The sequence below is a fragment of the Trachypithecus francoisi genome, unplaced genomic scaffold, assembly GCF_009764315.1.
Source record: "Trachypithecus francoisi isolate TF-2019V2 unplaced genomic scaffold, Tfra_2.0 Lachesis_group0, whole genome shotgun sequence".
Classification (NCBI taxonomy): Eukaryota; Metazoa; Chordata; class Mammalia; order Primates; family Cercopithecidae; genus Trachypithecus; species Trachypithecus francoisi.
The window spans coordinates 14499706-14516926 of NW_022681453.1; the positions used below are offsets into that span (position 1 = coordinate 14499706).

Consider the following 17221-nt stretch of genomic DNA (forward strand, 5'->3'; position numbering starts at 1 on the left):
CAGATGAAGGCTAGGGTCAGGATGGTGACTGCCTGAGCTCTGACTCTGGGCATGCCCCTGCTGGCTTGGGAGCAACAGTGCCCCAGGGCTCACCCACAGGCCCACCCTCAGACCTATAACAACTGCCCAGTCCCCACTAGGGACTCTTCAGGACCAGCCAGAGCCCTCCCAGGCACACCGAGGACAGGAGCAAGGCAGGGGGTGAACAGGAGGCAGGAAGGTGGGCAGGGAGTTGAGGGTGGAGGGAGGAAGGGTGGGCAGCAGTAGGCAGCAAGAACAGGCCACACCACGCCTGGCACTCCCCTCTCTCTCCCATATCCCAACCTGAGCTTTGTGCCCTCAGGAGTCAGCCTAGCAGGCAGGATCTGGGCAGGGCCTAGGGGGCCTGGAGAGTCAGGGCTGGGGGTCTGGGTCCTACCGCTTCAGCTCCCAAAGCTCTGATGTCTGAGCTGCAGCCCAGTGTGCTGCAGGCTGGCACACACCATGTCCCAGAGCCCTCTCAGGCAGCCACCTTACCTCTCCCTTCCCCCCAGCCAAGAGGAATGTGGGGAAGATGTGGGCCCTGACTTCTGAGGAGCCTGTGGGCTAAGATAGGAAAGCCCGACCACGCCAGCCTTCTTCTGGGCTCTTGTTACCTGGCGTCTTCCGTGTATCCGCCTTCCTATGAATGTCAGCCATCACAGGAGGGAGGAATGTTCTTTTCTTCCACAGCTACATTTTCGCAGGATCTGGTACACCAAAGGCATTCAATAAATGCTGGATGAACAAATGTTCCAAATATCTCAGTTTACCCGCCTCTCACAGAGGTACTGGAACCCCTTGCTAAACCCTGTCCTGGAGTGGGCCCGGAGAGATGGGGAGATTTGCCAACTGACTGACAGGACCTCTGGCAGTGCAGACGGCACTCTGGGACACTAGTGTGGCCAGTAGCTGCCTCCAAGCCCACCCACCACTTTCCCATGCCCACCGCAATTCAGGCGGGCTCTTCATAGCCTAAAGAGATGAGGTTGACCCCTGTGGTACAGGCAATGACTGGACCACAACCAGCCAGCAGGGGGCGCAGAAGGGATGGGAACCAACCTCTGGTTCCTGAATTCAAACCCCAGAACCCAGGATCTCAACCCAGACCCCAGATCAGGAACGCAGAACCCCAAGCTCAGACCCCAGACTCAGGTCTTACAATTTGAGTGCCAAACTCAGAACCCAGAATCCAGATGCCAGGACTAGACCCGACTGTGGAGACCTAGACCAAGATCCTGGCACCCAAACCCTGATCGAAGACTTCAAGACCCAGGATGGCAAACCTGGACCTTCAACCCAGACTCTGGACCCTGGGCCCCAGACACAGGACCCATGATTCTAAACGCAGACCCCAGATCCGAGACTCAAGCCCCAGGACTCTAAACCCAGACTTCCAGGACTGCAAACCCAAACCCCAGACCCAGGACCCAGGACAGGGGCTGACAGGTTTCCAGATCAGTGTGGCCCTGTGTGGACAAGGCCAGTGGGAAGGGGCACCAGGGGGTCACACTCTTGGCAACAGCAGGGGTAACTGCTTGGCAGACTTCCCTGGTAGCGTTCAGAAGGGCATGAAGAATGTCCATCATCCTGTCAGAGCCAATTTGGGGAGCTCAGACTATGGTTGCCACGTGGAGGGTGGGCAGAAGGAGGTAAGGGCCAGCTGTCCCCTGGGCCCAAGAGCCAGAGGCAGGGAAACAGGGTCGGGCTCCCCACGTGCCCTTGTCCCCTGGGCCGCAGGCTCCGCAGGCAGCCCTGGCCCGCCCTGGCCTGCCGGTCCCGCCCCTCCTGGCCCACAGCCTCTGGGCTGGGATGCAGGCCCACACTTCCCGGAGGAGTCGAGAACATGGCCTGGGCCAGACCCAGAGCCTTAGAAGTAGGTCAAATGTTGCCGCGCAGCAGGTCCTGGGGACCCTGTCCTGGTGTGGGCAGGCCCATGGGCTGTAGCTCACTTACCAGGCCCCACTTGTGTGTCCACATAGATGTGAACCCACCGCTACACGCTGGACACCCACGAACACAGACCCCACGCGGGGCCCCTAGGTCCCTGTCCAGCTGCACAGATGGGGAGACTGTGGCCCCAAGGATGCAAGGGCTGCCCAGCAACTCTGACTAGAGGTGGCACGAGGCAGGCACAAGGACCAGGAGAAGGAGATAAATTTCTACACCATCCCATGGCCCTGGAGCCTCAGATGAAAGTCCGACTCCTAGGAGGATTTCCCAGCAAGGCCGTTCCACCACTAACAGGATGGAGCCCACCTCCCAGAGGCGCAACCCCCGGCCTTGAGAGATGGAAAAGAGTACCCAAGGGGGAGGCAGTAGACTCCCTATGCTCCTGTGACCCGGGCTGGTCCCTGCTCCTCTTGGCCTCAGTTTCCCCACCTGTACCATGGCCATGGGTGTGGCAATGTGATTCCAGGTTCAGAGGACAGTCTCTGCCCCTGAGTCCCAGCCCATCCTCACTACCCCTACACCACACACAGACAACTCTGTCCTCGAGCAGGCCAAATACAACCCTCAGGCCCCTCCCTCTGCCCACTGTGCTGACGGGGACCAGATGCTCCAACCTTGTGGTTCTAGGGGTGGGGGTGGCAGGGCTCAGTGGGCTGGCAGGCAAACCCTGGTTTTGGCCCAGGGACCTATAATCAGCTCCTGCCCCTCTGATCCCAGCCCAGGACTGACGCTTAGGGCTGTGGTGTCCTGGCCGGCTGTGGCCACGGCCGCTATATTTGGGAGCCCAATTCAGCATGAGGGAGGGGTGGGCAGGCAGAAGCCTCTAGGGACCCAAGCCTCATGAGGGACAGGATGGGGACAGCACTGGCCAGGCTTGGTCCATTCTGGAAGAAGGGCATAGCCCTGACTTTTCAGGGGCCTGGACTGGGGGACCTCAGCCCTACTTCACCAGCTAGTCTTAGGAGGAAGATTGAAAATGTGTCTTGAGATACTGCACCCCTGTTTAGTCCAAAGAGTGAGCATCAGTTGGGTCTGTGCATTCTGGATGCATGAGATGGAGTCTCGGGATGCCAAGGGGTCGTGGGAGCTCTGAAGCGGTGAGGTTTGGGGTACCAGGGTCTGGGATAGGAGGAGGGGTTGCCAATGTGCTAATCAAAGGAGCTGAGAAAACAAAGGCCTGGGGCTTGGGTCAGGAGGAATGGAGCAAGGTGCAGCCCTGAGCCCCAGCTCCCCAGCTCTGCCTGCTGGTCCAGCTTCCGGACAGGGGCCTGGCCCCTCCCCCCAGCATGGCCTGTGGCCTCCCTGAACTGCCTTGGACATTCCCTGCCACTGGGCCAAACCCTGTACTCTCCCACCAGCAGCTTCCCAAAGAGCAAATATTTATTGTCCTTGGAAGAAAAAAAAAGACTCCCCTTTTAGGATCGGGGTCTGGGAGCTGCTATTGAGGTTTCCAGGGGCTCAGCAGTGGCCTGAAATGACCAGAAACCCCACCTAGACGGACTGAGGAAGAAAGGAGGGTGCGCCATGAGCCGGCCTTGGAGGAGACCGCCAAGGCTGCCCTGGGTGCTGGGCTGGGGCTCTGCCCAGCGCTGCACCCTGGGCTACACTCCTCCCTCCCCTTGCCTCCATTTCCCTAAGGCTTCCCCAGAACAGGTCTGAGGACATGCAGACACTGCCACACGAGGTGTGAACATTTGTGGCTGGACAGGTGTGGATAATCTATGTGTGTGTAACCATGGACAAGAGGATGAGGCCACATGTGTGATTGTGTGGGAGTGTGCCATCTTGCGTGCTTTCATGTGTCACCATGGGCACGAGGCTGTGACTCTGCGTGGGCGTGAGCGTGTCTGCGTGCTCCTGGCTCTGTGTGCGTGTCTGTCTGTGAGCCTGTTCATCTGTTGGCATGGGTGGGGAAGGGGCATGTGGACACAACCTCTGTTGAATGGCCAATTCAGTCAAAAATGCAAGTAAATTTAGCAGGGGAAAAAAAACCCGTCAGTCAGACGAGGAGTCTGAATTGAGTGGTTGTTTGAGTGGATGGACCGACTGTCTCAGGCAAACAGTTCACGCTGGCTGGGGGGAGGAAGCAGCTCCCCTGGGCCATCACAGAGAAACTGGAGACAGGGACCCTTGGCTATGGCAGAGGTGAGACACAGAGACTGAGACAGAGATGGCAGGATGGAGAGAGACAGAGAAAGAGAGAGATGAGGCAGTCAGAAACAGTGGGGAGAGAGGGTTGGTGGGAGGGTCAGGGACAAATGTTGCCCCAGGGAAGGATGTAGCTTCCTGGAGCCTGCAGACACGCACGAATGCACACCATCCTGTCGCCCCTCACCTTGGCTCCCAGCCAGTGTAACCCAAATTCATTCCCACCTCTCACCCATCCTCAAGCAGCTCCAAGTGGACAAGGAGTGGGCACCAGACCAGGATGCAAGGAGAGAGGGTGGGCATGGGCACCTGGACAGAGGGACAGGATGACAGATGAAGAAGGCAGTGCCTGGGACAAGGGTGACAGTGATGGAGGTGAAGACAGGAGGGTGACAAGGAGGCCACAGTGGTGGTGACAGTGAAGAGGGAGTGCTGGCTGGGAGGGCCTCCCTGCCCCCTTGCAGACCCCACCTAGCCATGGTGGCCCCCTACACCCAGGGCTCTCCCCACCCTGGCCCCCCCACCAGAACCAGCTGTGGCCTTGCCTCCAGTGGCCATACAAAAATTCTCTGTGGCCCAGAGTGTGGATGCTGCATTAAAAGTGGCCCAAGCTCCCAGCCAGGAATAGTTAGGGTCAACTCTGGTACCTGCCTGTGTGAGTATTTATATATCCACCCTCCCAGTGTGGCTATGTCTGAAACACACACAGTATCCCCAGGCAGGCTAACCCACCCTGATTTGTGTCTGTCTGGAGATACCCACAGGACCCTAGACACTCCCTACTCTACCTACTCCACCTTTGCCTAGCTCCTTTCCACCAGTACTGGGACAGCAGGAATCACACTGAAATGTGTGTGTGCACACGTAGCTTCCTGGAGCCTGCAGATATGCACTCAGGAACCCTAGCCCAAGGGAGCTTGGGCCAAGAGCAGGCACGCTGTACCACACACCTTTACCACATATCTTCATGCTTCATGGAAACCTTTGCATGCATGTTCACACACCTGTGCACACATGTCCACACTCCTTTGTACACATATGCTTTCACACACATGTATACACACATTCACATGCCTTTGTGTACACATCCATGCACTATCCCACATACACCTAATGCACCACATATTTTAGCTCACAGGTATAGAAAGAACACGCAAGTATGATTTCCAGGCAGAAATGAGCACTGGGAAGGAGGAGCAGGGCTGGAGGCAGCCAAAATCAGGGAATCCTACCAGGCCTGCCTGGCGCAGTAGTGTCCACATCTGTTTGTGTGTGAATGTGTGCATCTGGACATTTGGGACCTTTCCACTGCCTCCTCCCACCCCATCCCACCCTGTTCACAGAAGGGGAAACGGAGGCCCAAGCAGAGTAGCTGAGCGGGGAGGTCAGCGTCCTGGTTTGGGGCTTTGGAGCTTCAGCATCTGTGTTGTTCTTGGCACATCCGGGCCAGATAAGGACGGGGTCAGAGCCTGGCTCTCGTGGGAAAGGACTCTCTGGAAGGCTCCCGACCCATTCCTTTCCCAGATCTTGGACCCCAGTGCAAGCAGAGGGAAGACAAAAGGGAAAGACAGATGGTTGGGGGACAGGCAAGCTCCCATTAGGTCAGGCTTGAGGGCTGTGGGGAGACCACAGCAGGTTCAGAGACTCACAGGTACCCCCGAATGTGTAGTAAGCCCCTGAGACCAGCACAGGAACCCCCAAATGCAGAGCCTAGAGCAGACGGGTAAGGGTGAGGCCAGGAGCCCAGCTCTCTGCAGCATCTGGCCTTGGAGCCCTCTGCTCCAGGGAGCCTCATGCGGTCTTAGAGTCAGGGCTGAGGTAAATGCCTCTGTGCCCCAGAGGTCTGGAGCTGGGTTGGATGAGAAACTGTTCTGGGGAGATAGTGGAACGTTAGGAGACACTGGAGCATCCTCCTCCCACCCAAAGCAGATGAGGGTACAGGTCCTGGGATTGGGGTTGTGTTGGCTGAGGACAGAGAACTCAGTTCTGGTGCTGGCCCCATCACTGACTCCTGGAACCTCTTCCCCTGTGGAGACCTCAGTGTTCACACCTGCACAGTGGGGCAGGAGTTCCCTAAAGGTGGCCTCAGCAGGTGCACGGTCCTCCCAGGGCAGTCAGGGTGCGGCATCCCTGGACCTGAGTCTCCTCCTTCCCACTGCCTCAGCCTGTGCCCCTGGCCAGGTCTCAGTGAGGGGCAGAGGGCTGGAGCTTGAAGCCAAGACAACAGGGGAACAATTGGCTGGAATTCTGCATAAACACAGGGGCTCATCCAAGGCTGCAGATGAGCTGGGAGGGACTGGGGAGTTCCTGTGCCCCCAGAGAGCCCTGCCTGACAGTGAGCCCATCCATCCAAAGGGGGGCCTTGCCTTCAGGAGTCCTGGTCTAGGAGCATAAGCAGCAGGACAACCTCTGTGGGGGATTTAGCAGAGGATGCTGTAGGGCCCCGAGACCCCTCCCTCAGCCCACCCCCAACCAGCATGCTCATGGCCCCTGCCCCACCTAGAATCATTGGAGATACAGCTCCCAGGGGCAGGAAAACAAGGAGAAACCATCATCGACTGCGGCTGCCAGGAGCCGCCACCACCTCTCAGGCCCCTCCTCGCCTGACCTTGGGGTCCAGAGAGAGGACATGCCAGTCTCCCCACTCCCATGGTCTCACAGCAGCAGCTGCAGGGACAGCCAGGCTAGTCTGGGATGGGGGCCGAGGGTGGGTCCTCTCTGCCAACGCCAGGTTCAGCTCCTGTCTCAGGGTTAGGCTCCAGCTCAACCCCTGGGGCTGCTCCCTGGCTTTCTGAGATGCTGCTATCAGGTGGATTCCATCTCATAAGGTTCCTTGGAGGAAAATGTTCTGACAATGAAGGGATCTGTCTCTGATCCTGGGACCTGCTCATGAGGAAACTGAGCCACCCCACGGCAACTGAGAGACAAACAGGTAAGGGAGCAGGGTGTTTGGAGTCCACAGCTCTGACCAATAGGTGTGCCCTCCCCAAGAGACGGAGGCTGCTCAGCAGAGCCACAGAGACAACCCAGCCCCGTCCTCAAGGGCTCGCCATCTGCTGGGACAGAAGCAGCAGTCTATCATGCTGTGCTAAATTTTCTAGTCAAACCAGGAGATCTGAGGTCTCACTCTGCGGGGAGTTGAAGGGTGCAGATCCAGAAAGGGTTCAGAGAGGAGGGGCCTTTGGAGGGCAAAAAAGAGCCACCCAGGCAGAGAAGGGAAGGACAAGTCAGACAGCAAGAAGTGCAGGGTCAGAGGCCAAGAGCTCATGGAGGGTTCAGGGAATGGGAACACAGGGCAGTGGGGCTAGGCAGGGAGTTGGCTCCCCCAAACTCTCAAGTCTCTGCATCTCCCAGCTAAGCCTGACACATAGTAAGGTGCATGCAGGGGCCATGGAAGGCAGGGCTGAGCTTGCAGAACACGTCATTGTTCCTCCTCCTCCTCTTCCTCTTTCTCCTCTTCCTCCTCATCCTCCTCCTCTGTTTGCAAGGTCATCACTTCCTTGCCCCACTCCACCTCCAAGGAGCCCTGTGTGGTTATGCTTGATTGGGAAAATGGATGTGGAGCCGCTGAGGTGGAGGGCGGGGATGGTGACTCTTCCATCTTGAACCCAACTCTGTTCATGGGGCCAGGAGTGGCTTCCGTAGCCAGCTATGCTGAGAGAGGGTGCTGCTGTGAGGACAGGATGTACTGGATGGCCCTGAGTTTAGTGTTCCAGTCCCTTGCCTCCACGGCCCCTACACCAGCTCAGGGAAGGAATGCAGCGGGACTGCGGGAAGCCCAGACCACTGGCCTCCCCAAAAAGGTCATGACTAGTCTGGGAGGCAGAGAGGCCCCAGAGATAGAGCAGAGGTCAGGGCAGGCAGGAGCTGGGTGTGTGACTTTGGGCAGAGGCCTGACCTCGCTGGGCCAGACTGGCTGCCAGTGTCCCCTCCAGCTTAAGGGAGGCATCTGAGTTATGCCTAGCCACCTCCCGTTATGCCCAGCACCTCCTCCACACTGGTGACTCACCTGTGCCCAGTGAGAGCCCTTCTGCCTCTTCCAAAGAGGCTCCCCTCAGAGGGCACGGGTGTCCGAAGGCCTGGAGACTTGCTCTGGATAAGGGGGTGGCCTCTGGCACGCCATTGCCCCTCTCTGGATGTCGCTTTCCCATACACGGTTTTATAAACTTCCCCAAGTGCTTCCCCTCTCCGGCCAGTTCAGCCAATGTCCACGGTGCCTCTGGGCCAGGCTCAGTGCAGCCTCCAGGATGGCCAGGGAGACACACCCCTGATTCCAGCCCTAGAGACGTTCCCAGTGTCCGCCAGCTCATTGCCTTGCCCCAGACAGTGTCCCCTGAGGCATTTAGAGTGAGAGGAAACTGAGGCCCAGAGATTTGGCCCCGCACGACCAAGGACCACCCACATAGAGGATTCCTCCAGGTCTAACAGGGCAGGAGTGTCAGGACTAGGGGTTCTCCACCCGAAGTCCCCCGGCCACAGCCCCCGGCAAGGACCCAGTGTCTGAGCTAACCCCCTCCCCACCACCTCCTCCTTCCTGGCCCCCACCTCCCTTCAAACCACAGGGCCCAGCCGGCCTCTGGAACGCGTGCCCGGGACCTCGGTGATATTTTGAGTTTAAGAAAACTTTGCAGTCGGCAGGAGCTCTTAAAGGTTATAAATAGCAGCAGCAGGAGCCCATGCCGGGAGAGGCGGAAACACGTGTCAAACACGCCTGGGAGGGGGTATTCCGAGGCACAGACTCCCCCACACATACACACTAGGGACGCACTAGGCTTCTGGGGATTTTACAACCACTGGAGCGGGAAGTCACACTCCACCCAGAAGGCGTCTGGGAAGTAGGACCCCCTTTGGCCCTCCAACCAGTGTCCCCAGTGGCTGGCCAGGTTGCCCGGGCATGTGGGAGCACTGTTGAAAGGGGATCTGGTGGGGAGGCCTTTCTCCTACCCCCACCAGGGATCTCCCTCGGAGCTGCCCTTGGGAACAGCAGGGCTAGGGGTGGATTTGGAGACAGTCCACTCTAACCCCTGTCTGTGGCAGGGAGAACTGAAGACCTGGGTGGGGACAGAATTGTTTCCAGGTCATGGGAAAGCTAGACAGGGTTTGGACCCCCAAGCCACAGTTCTTCCCATCGAACACTGCTGCTGCCTCTCTTCCATTTCCAGGGACCTCGGGACGATGCTCTAACTCACCCAAAGAAAGCACAGAGATGGGCACAAAGATGACAACACACAACACTGAGGGACACGGACCCGAGTCCTCATCCCCCAGTATCCAATCCCAGTGCTTCCCCTTCCAGTGAAGACCTCCTGCTGAACAGATGAGGAACAGACCAGAGACTTGCCCTACTCCAGTGAGATGCACGCCCACGCCCATGCCCACGCTCACCCTGCCAGGGAGTGGACTATCAACAACCCAAGGCCAGGTATACAGTCTCAGCAGGGACATCAGCTCTGGTTTGGGCACAGCAGTCTCGGCCTTGCCTTGAGGGTCATGTGATTTGACGACATGCCCTCGGGAGCCTAGTCTGGGGAGATACCCTTCTGGGGCCTGATTTAAGAGAAATCCGTTTTGACGGCCCCATGGCCATGGAAGGAACCCTTCAACCTCCACCACCTCCCTGGATTTCCCAACTGCTCCACAATGTGCATGGGGCAAGAACTGTTACTCCACTGCAAACACCTGGAAACTCAGGCATGTCTCAGGCTCCCACCCACCACCCCACTCACGCTTCACTCATGCCCCACCTGCTGCCCACGGCCCCCAGCAGGTCTGGGGGCGGCAGCCAGCCTTGGCATTCAGGCGTTCTGAACCTCAGGGAGCCCCAAAGGGTTTATGGGGCTCCCAATGAATGGGAGCCTGTTGAGCTCGGAGGGGGCCGGGCCCGAGTAAACATGGCTGGGTCTGAGCTGCCATTCTCCCCCTGCCTCTTCCCCAGGACCCAGGACCAAAATACAACTTCCTGTCCCCGGAGCTGAGGGCCAGACTTGCCCCCCAGAGCCCTGGGCTGGGGCCCACAGGAGGAACACAAACTGGCAGGCCCAAGGCTCGAGGGGAGAAAGGCCTTCAGGTTTTCAGATTCCCATGTCTACCTGCATCCAAGACTCAAGTGCTTGGGCACTTTACAGATCCCCTTTGAGCCTGAAACTGCCCAACTGTTAACAACAGATCAGGAAACTGAGGCCATGAGTAGGAAGGAGTCTGGCTCAGGGCTCCGCAGGTCAGAGCAGAACAGGCCTCAGCCTCCTGCTTCCCTGGCCAGTGAGGATGGGGCCTGTGGGCAGAGCAGGGCAGTGCATGTGGACTCAGGGGAGGGAGAGGCTCTGGCGGTCGAGAGCCAGGGCAACAGGGAGGCTTGACAGAGCACAAGGGAGCTCTCCCTCCTTTGGGCACAACTGCCCCCTGACTCCCGCTGGTGTGGTCACAGAATGGCCTAAGTGTCCCGGGATACCCCTTGGAGCAGTGCACTTCAGAGTAGCTGGGGCAGGAGCACCGTAAGTGCTGTTTGTCATAGTTTCGCTATGTCCCCTGGCCAGTCCATTCTGCATTTTGGTCCCATTTCCCCGACCTGGAGGCCAAGTATCACCGAGCTCCCTGCCTCCCCGTCTAACTTGTGAAACAAAAAGTACTTTGGAAACTCTAATGAGTGGTACCCTCCCCAGGAGCTTGGAAGACCCAGGGAGGGGGGCCCTAGGAACGTGCCCAATGGCTGAGGGTGGTTGGGGCCAGCTGCCTCACATGCAGGGTGCTGGGGGCTACAGCTGGAATGTGCTGAGTGGCAGCTGCCACGTGAATCATTATACCTCATCAGGCTGAGCCTAGGACTTCCAGACACAAACCAGCTCAGACTGGGCTCAGGCAGAAGGGCAGCCTCCAGCCGGGTCACAGGGCTGGGGATGAGGCTTCTGGGACCTTGCAGGGTCTCTGCCTCCCTGTCTGCCCACATCATCATCCTGAGCAACCAGCCCTGGTTCTGAACACAGCTCGTTCTACAGACCCACAGAGAGGTCATCCTGTCCACAGCCCCCTGCCTTTGTGACCTGTGATGGCTTAAGCAGACCCTGGGCCTGGAAGGGCCTGGGAGGCAGATAGAGAGGGCTTCCTGGCTGACTCCTCACCAGGAGCCCACATTCCAGTGGGCAAGGAGTCAGATATGGGGTGACTGTGGGGCTGTAGGGGTCAGGACACGGGCTGGAGTGGAATGACGCCCCCGCCCCAATCTCTTCCGTCTAGGAGCCACTGGGTACCCAGTGCTGGCAGATCAGGCCTTCTTGGGCCTCAGTTTTCCTGCCTGTGACACAGGCAAGAACCACCTCCAGCCCCCTCTGATTTCTCTGGGTGCCTTAAACTTGAGTGAAGTCACTAGTAGGGGCTGTGTTCATACCTCATGGTGACCTGATATTCCTGAGATGTGGAAAGGACCAGAGGGTCAGACAGGGACACAGAGACTAAGAGAGAGGCGTGGCAGGGCAAGGGGAGGACTACTGAGGCACACACATGTCTGGCAGCCTGAGTGGGCCCGGTTACCTGGCAGGCAGACCCATGGGTGCTGAGAGGAGGGCCCAACCCAGGGCATCTGAACACTGGCACACTTGGATCTGTCTCTGTTGCCTCCTACTCCTGACTAGGGGTCTGGGACAAAGTCCTGGGCCAGTGTAAGGCTTGGTAAAAAATAATTAATTTTTCTTTTCAAGTGGAAGCTCTGACTCAGGCCTTTTCCTGTCCTCAGCAGCGCTATCCTTGCTTAGGCCTGAGCCACAGAAGCTGCTCAGGGACTATCCATGGCCTCCCCGTGGCCAACTTGAGTCTGCTCTGCAGTTGTAGGCCTGACTTGGAAGGCCCGTGGGCTCCAGGTGAGCGGGGGCCAGGGGAGCCTGGGGGCCTGAGCACAGCTGGGAGGTCCAAGTCTGTGGTTTCCCCGGGGCTGAGTGTGTAAGTACCTGGGCTGTGCTGTGGGGCAGACAAGACATGCCTGCATGGAGACACATCTGTGGACCTGGTGTTATGACAGCAGGGGGCTTGTGACCATGAGGCCAGCAGGGACAGAAAGCCCATACCTCTAGCTCTTTGGGACTGCTCCCTGGCTGGGACAGAGCCTGCTGGCCCCAGGTGCCCCCATCGTCCCTCCCTTCATCTTCCTGAGAGGCAAGAAAGCCAGGCAGCCATGCTTCTGCTGCAAGGGGAGGGGGCTGCCCAGCCAGCTGCCATGGGAGCCTCCAGCGACTCAGCCGGGTGTCAGGGGGTGTTTATGAGCAGCCGAAATGGCTGTAAAAGTGGCACCTCACTTCACTTATGGCCTGGCCATCCCCTCCCCTACTGGCCTCTTGCCTCAAAAAGCTTCCAGAGGGGCCTGGAAGCTGAGAGAGGTCTGGGTGGAGGCACAGCTTGGGGTCAGAGTTCAGCCAGGGGCTAGAAATCAGATTGGGATAAGAACTCAGCCTGAGGTTGGGGCTCATCATGGAGATAGAGCTTAGTCTGGGATCAGGGCTAAGCTTGGATGCAGGCTGACTTTGGGGCTAGTGTTGGGATGAAGCAGTGGGGGAATATAAGGACTCAGAAATAGATGTGAGCCATTAGTCCCAGAGAATCCCTGGTCTGGGCAAGGGGTTTTCTGAGGGAGGGAACCAGGCTGCATTGCTCAGAGAGCTGAGCCTCTGCCTTGCTTGTTGGTGTCTGATGCCCACCCTGGCCCCAGGGTCTGTGTACCTTGGCCAGAGCCCTACTCACAGCGGGATGGCTGCAGCAGAGGCCTGTCAGACTGGGGCTGCCACACCAGCAGGGGTGGGGCCAGAGTCCAGCCCCTACTGCAGTTCTGAGATCCAGTGACCACCCTGGCTCCTCCTCCTAGGCCCCAGCCTGGGGATTAGAGACAGGGACTCACTCCTACTCCCCACCCCCAGCCAGGCCTTTTCAAACTCCAGTGAAACTAACACTGACCTGATACTAACCAGAAACTGACTAACCAGGCCCCTGGGGCCTGCTTGTCAAAAAGGGCAAGCTGACTCTGCCAGGTGCTTGGGTGCTACCAGTTAATGTGTGACACCCCCACCCCATGGTGGCACTTTAACCAGAGGCCTGAGGGTGAGAGAGAGGATCTGTGGCCCCACCCACAGCTGTGGAATGTCCAGCAGGGGACTATGGGGTGAGGCACATGAGTTATGGCAAGGGGAATGCCCTTAAGAGGCCCAGCACCCATCAAAGATTCCTCTCTGCAGCCCTCTCCACAGCCCACTCTGGTCCTCCCAAGTACAAATAGTATGTTTCCAAATCTCAAGTTTTCCCTGGTGTCAGATCTGAAAAGATCTCCTCCCTCAGCCTCTAGTTTTATCTCTCAGTCCTTCCAATCCCTCCATTAGTGTTCTTTTCTCATCATCAAGGGGGAAAGCAGGCTGGGAGATCAGTGGTCACAGAACGATAAAATTTAGAGACACAGAAACAGAGGCATAGGCCAGGTGCGGTGGTTCATGCCTGTAATCCCAGCACTTTGGGAGGCTGAGGCAGGAGGACTGCTTGAGTCCAAGAGTTGGAGACCAGCCTAGGCAACAAAGTGAGACCTCATCTCTACCAAAAAAAAAAAATTTAATTACCCAGGTGTGGTGGCTCATGCCTACGGTCCCAGCTACATGAGAGGCGGAGGTAGGAGGATTGCTTGAGCCCAGGAGGTCCAGGCTGCTGTGAGCCGTGACCGTGCCACTGTACTCCAGCCTGGGTGACAGAGCAAGATCCTGTCTGGAAAAAAAAAAAAAAAAATGCTGGCTGTGGTGGCTCACGCCTGTAATCTCAACACTTTGGGAGACTGAGGCAGGTAGATCACTTGAGGCCAGGAGTTTGAAACCAGCCTGGCCAACATGTAGAAACCCCATCTCCACTAAAATTGCAAAAATTAGCCAGGTGTGGTGGTGCACAACTGTAACGCCAGCTACTCGGGAGGCTGAGGCCAAAGAATTGCTTGAACCTGGGAGGTGGAGGTTGCAGTCAGCTAAGATCACACCACTGCACTCCAGCCTGGGCAACAGCCCTGTCTCAAAAAAGAAAAGAAACAGAGGCATAATAAAGCTGAGACCATTAAAATATAACACCAAAGAACCATAAGTGTTCTTTAGGTGCCCATTCTGGCACCTGGGCCTCTGTCCCAAGGAGCCTACATACCATAGGAGGTAGCCCTGAAATCACAACCTCCCTCCCCTGTAATGGAGGATGTGGGCACACAAGGAGGGAGGGAAGTGTCCTTTACACCAGGCAGAGGAGTATGATCCTGGCAGAGGACGCAGCAAGGACAAAAGCAGGAGAGTGGATGTGTGAAGAAGGCCAGGAGTCTAGCAGACAGTTCCTGTCAGGGAGAGTCATTTTTGGAGGAAACTGTCTCAAATAGCACTGCCCTTGAACACCAGAACAAGAAATGAGGGCAGTGGGCACAGAGAAGGGAGGCAGCCATAGAAATGCATGGGGAGGGCCAGGGCTAGTGGCTCACATCTGTAATCCCAGCACTTTGGGAGGCTGAGGCAGGTGGATCACTTGAAGTCAGGGGTTTGTGACCAGCCTGGCCAACATGGTGAAATCCCGTCTCTACCAAGAAATGCAAAAATTAGCCAGGCTGGTGGTGCACACCTGTAGTCCCAGCTACTTGGGAGAATCACTTGAACCTGGGAAGCGGAGGTTGCAGCGAGCAAAGATCATGCCACTGGACTCTAGCCTGGATGACAAAGTGAGACTTTGTTGAAGAAAGAAGGAAGAAGGAAGAAGAAGGAGGAGGAGGAGGGGGAGGAGGAGGAGGAGGAAAGAAGAAGAAAGAAAGAAAAAGAAAGAAAGAGAGAGAGAAAGAAAAGGAAGAAAGAAGAGGAAGAAAGAGCAAGAAAGAAGAGGAAGAGAGGAAGAAGAGGGAGGAGGAGGAGGAGAAGGAAGAAGAAGAAAGAAGAGGAAGAAGAAGAGGAAGAAGGAGGAGGAGGAGGAAGAAAGAAGAATACAAGGGGAATGCACCTGGGAGTGCAGTCTGGAAGCTGAGCCAGCAGAAGGGTGACTGCAGCTGGATCCTAGGCCTTAGGGCTTGGGCTTGGCAGATTCGCACTGAGGGTTAGAGGACAGGTTTGCCGGCTCTGAAGAGCTCAATATCCACAGACTGAGTCGGGAGAGCCCCTGGAGCCCATGGGCCAGGACGCCCACCCTCGTGGAAACTAAACAGTAAAGTTAACATTGCACTTGAACCAGCTGGCCAACCTCTCCATTTTGCAGATGAGGAAACAGGTCCAGACAGCCGAAGAGTGGTAGTGTCCAGGACACACAACTGGTAAGCGGGCAAGCACAGGCTGCTGCTTAGCCCAGACTCATTTCCTAGGGCCTCATACATTCGCTTCCTCCGCCATCCTTAAAGCCCTCCTCTCCAGGCATCCCCAGCCCCTCCCCCCGCCTCGGTTTCCACACCTGGTACCGGGAGGTGGTAGGTTTGGGGTCGAAGGTCCCCTCCTCTTAGAGCTCCAGCGTGCCCTCCCCAGCCAAGCACAGAAATCCCGCCCCGTTCAGCCCCAACCCCCGCGGACTCCTCCTTGCCTTCCCCTAGGTCGAGGGTCCCAGGCGGATATGAGCCGGCCGATAGCTTTTGGGAGTGGGGGTGGGGACGGGGGAGGGAGGTGAAGCCTGAGAGTGGGTGTCTGGATTGAGCCCCAGGTCTGGCAGCCTCAAGTCGCCGGGGTTGGGGCCGGGCGAGCTGGAGAGGCCCGGCCAGCAGCTGAATGGGTCGAGACTCGGAGACCTGGACCCGAAGAGACGCTGCGCAGGGAGGGAGCGGGATGTGTGGCTGCAGACCCGGGCAGGGGTCGGGGCTGGCCTAGGGCCGAGCGGAACGACAGGCCTGGGTTGGGACTGAGGGTAGGGGACGAGGCGAGGGTGGGGCTGGGAGAGGGCGGCAGCAGCCAAGCCGGGCTCGGGCCTGGCAGCCAAGCGGCCTCCCCAGGGACCCCGACCCAGCCCGAACTGGAGCCCAGTAGACTGACAGCGTCGCTGCCGGGGGCGCGCGGGGGTAGCGGGCAGCCTCCCCAGGGGATTCGCCCATGAAGAAAGAGGGCTTGCTTCTCCGCTGAGGGTCTCTATTCGCCAGCGGGGACCGGATGATCGGGGGGCAGGGGGCGGGGGGAAAGCCCGTGCTTTCCAAAAGCGAATGAAGCGGCGACGGCGTCCCGGGTTCCCTGCTCCGGTCTCGATGTCACAGCTGCCCCCGCCCCGTTTCCCCAGCACTCACATCCCGCCGCTGTAAGACCCCGGGCCTCGGCCTCTAGCGCAATGTCCCGGGGCGGGGGGCGGCGGGCTCCTCTCGGCCTCTCCACACTCCCGCGTCGTCGGCGGCGGAGGGGGTGGGGGCGGAGAGGCCTGGGAGGGCGCGGGGGAGGGAAGAGGCGCCCGACCTGGGGGGAGGGGAGCAGCAGACGCCGAGGCGAGGGACGCGCGCTGCGGGCGGTGGCTCGGAGCGGCGGCCGGGCGGGGGGCGCTGGAGGCTAGGCCGGCCAGTGGGGGGGTATCCCGAGAGCTCCATGAAGTCCCCCCGGGGCCGCGGACGGGGCGCTGGCTTGGGGAGGCTGTCGGGGGGGGCCCGACATCCATGGCAAGGCGGGGGCCGCGGCGGCGCGCTCGGAGTAAGTCGGGGCTGGGGACCCGCGCCGAGGGGAAGTGGCCGGCGTCGGGGAGGAGCGACTCCGGGCCTGGCCGGAGCAGCCAGGCTGCTCTGTCTCGGTGTCAGTCGGCGGCGCCTCCTCGGAACCCGGGGGAGTCGCCAGCCCCGCGCCGCTCGGCTCAGTGGCTTTTTTGGAAACTTGCAAATGTTTTCGTAGAGAGAAAAAGGGGAGGGAGGGAGCGAGGGAGTGACCGAAACGGAGCTTGGGGCCGCTGGAAGAACTGAGGCCAAGGCCGGGGGAGCTAGAGACGGACTGACAGACAGGCAGACCGACAGAGCGTCGGGGCCGCTGGCGCGCTCGAGCCGCACAGGCGCAAGCGGGGCTCAGGCCGAGGATGGGGAAGGGGTGCGGGAGGCGACTGCCACTGCTGAGGGGCTGGGGTCTCAGGAGGCCGAGCGGCCGGGGGCTGGCGGCCGGAACACCGAAGGGCTCAGTGTAGCTGC

The 17221-nt window shown here is 58.7% G+C and overlaps 1 protein-coding gene across 1 annotated transcript; it reads right to left on the reverse strand.

Moving 5' to 3' along the window:
• Positions 1-217: 217 nt before the first annotated feature.
• Positions 218-16734, reverse strand: LOC117080384 (formin-like protein 5). The gene is made up of 2 exons (XM_033205379.1): positions 16349-16734; positions 218-728 (listed from the first exon to the last, which is right to left on the reverse strand). Exons 1-2 carry the CDS (start codon positions 16705-16707, stop codon positions 671-673), a joined length of 417 nt encoding a protein of 138 aa, XP_033061270.1. The 5' UTR covers positions 16708-16734; the 3' UTR covers positions 218-670.
• Between the last annotated feature and the right edge of the window lie 487 nt (positions 16735-17221).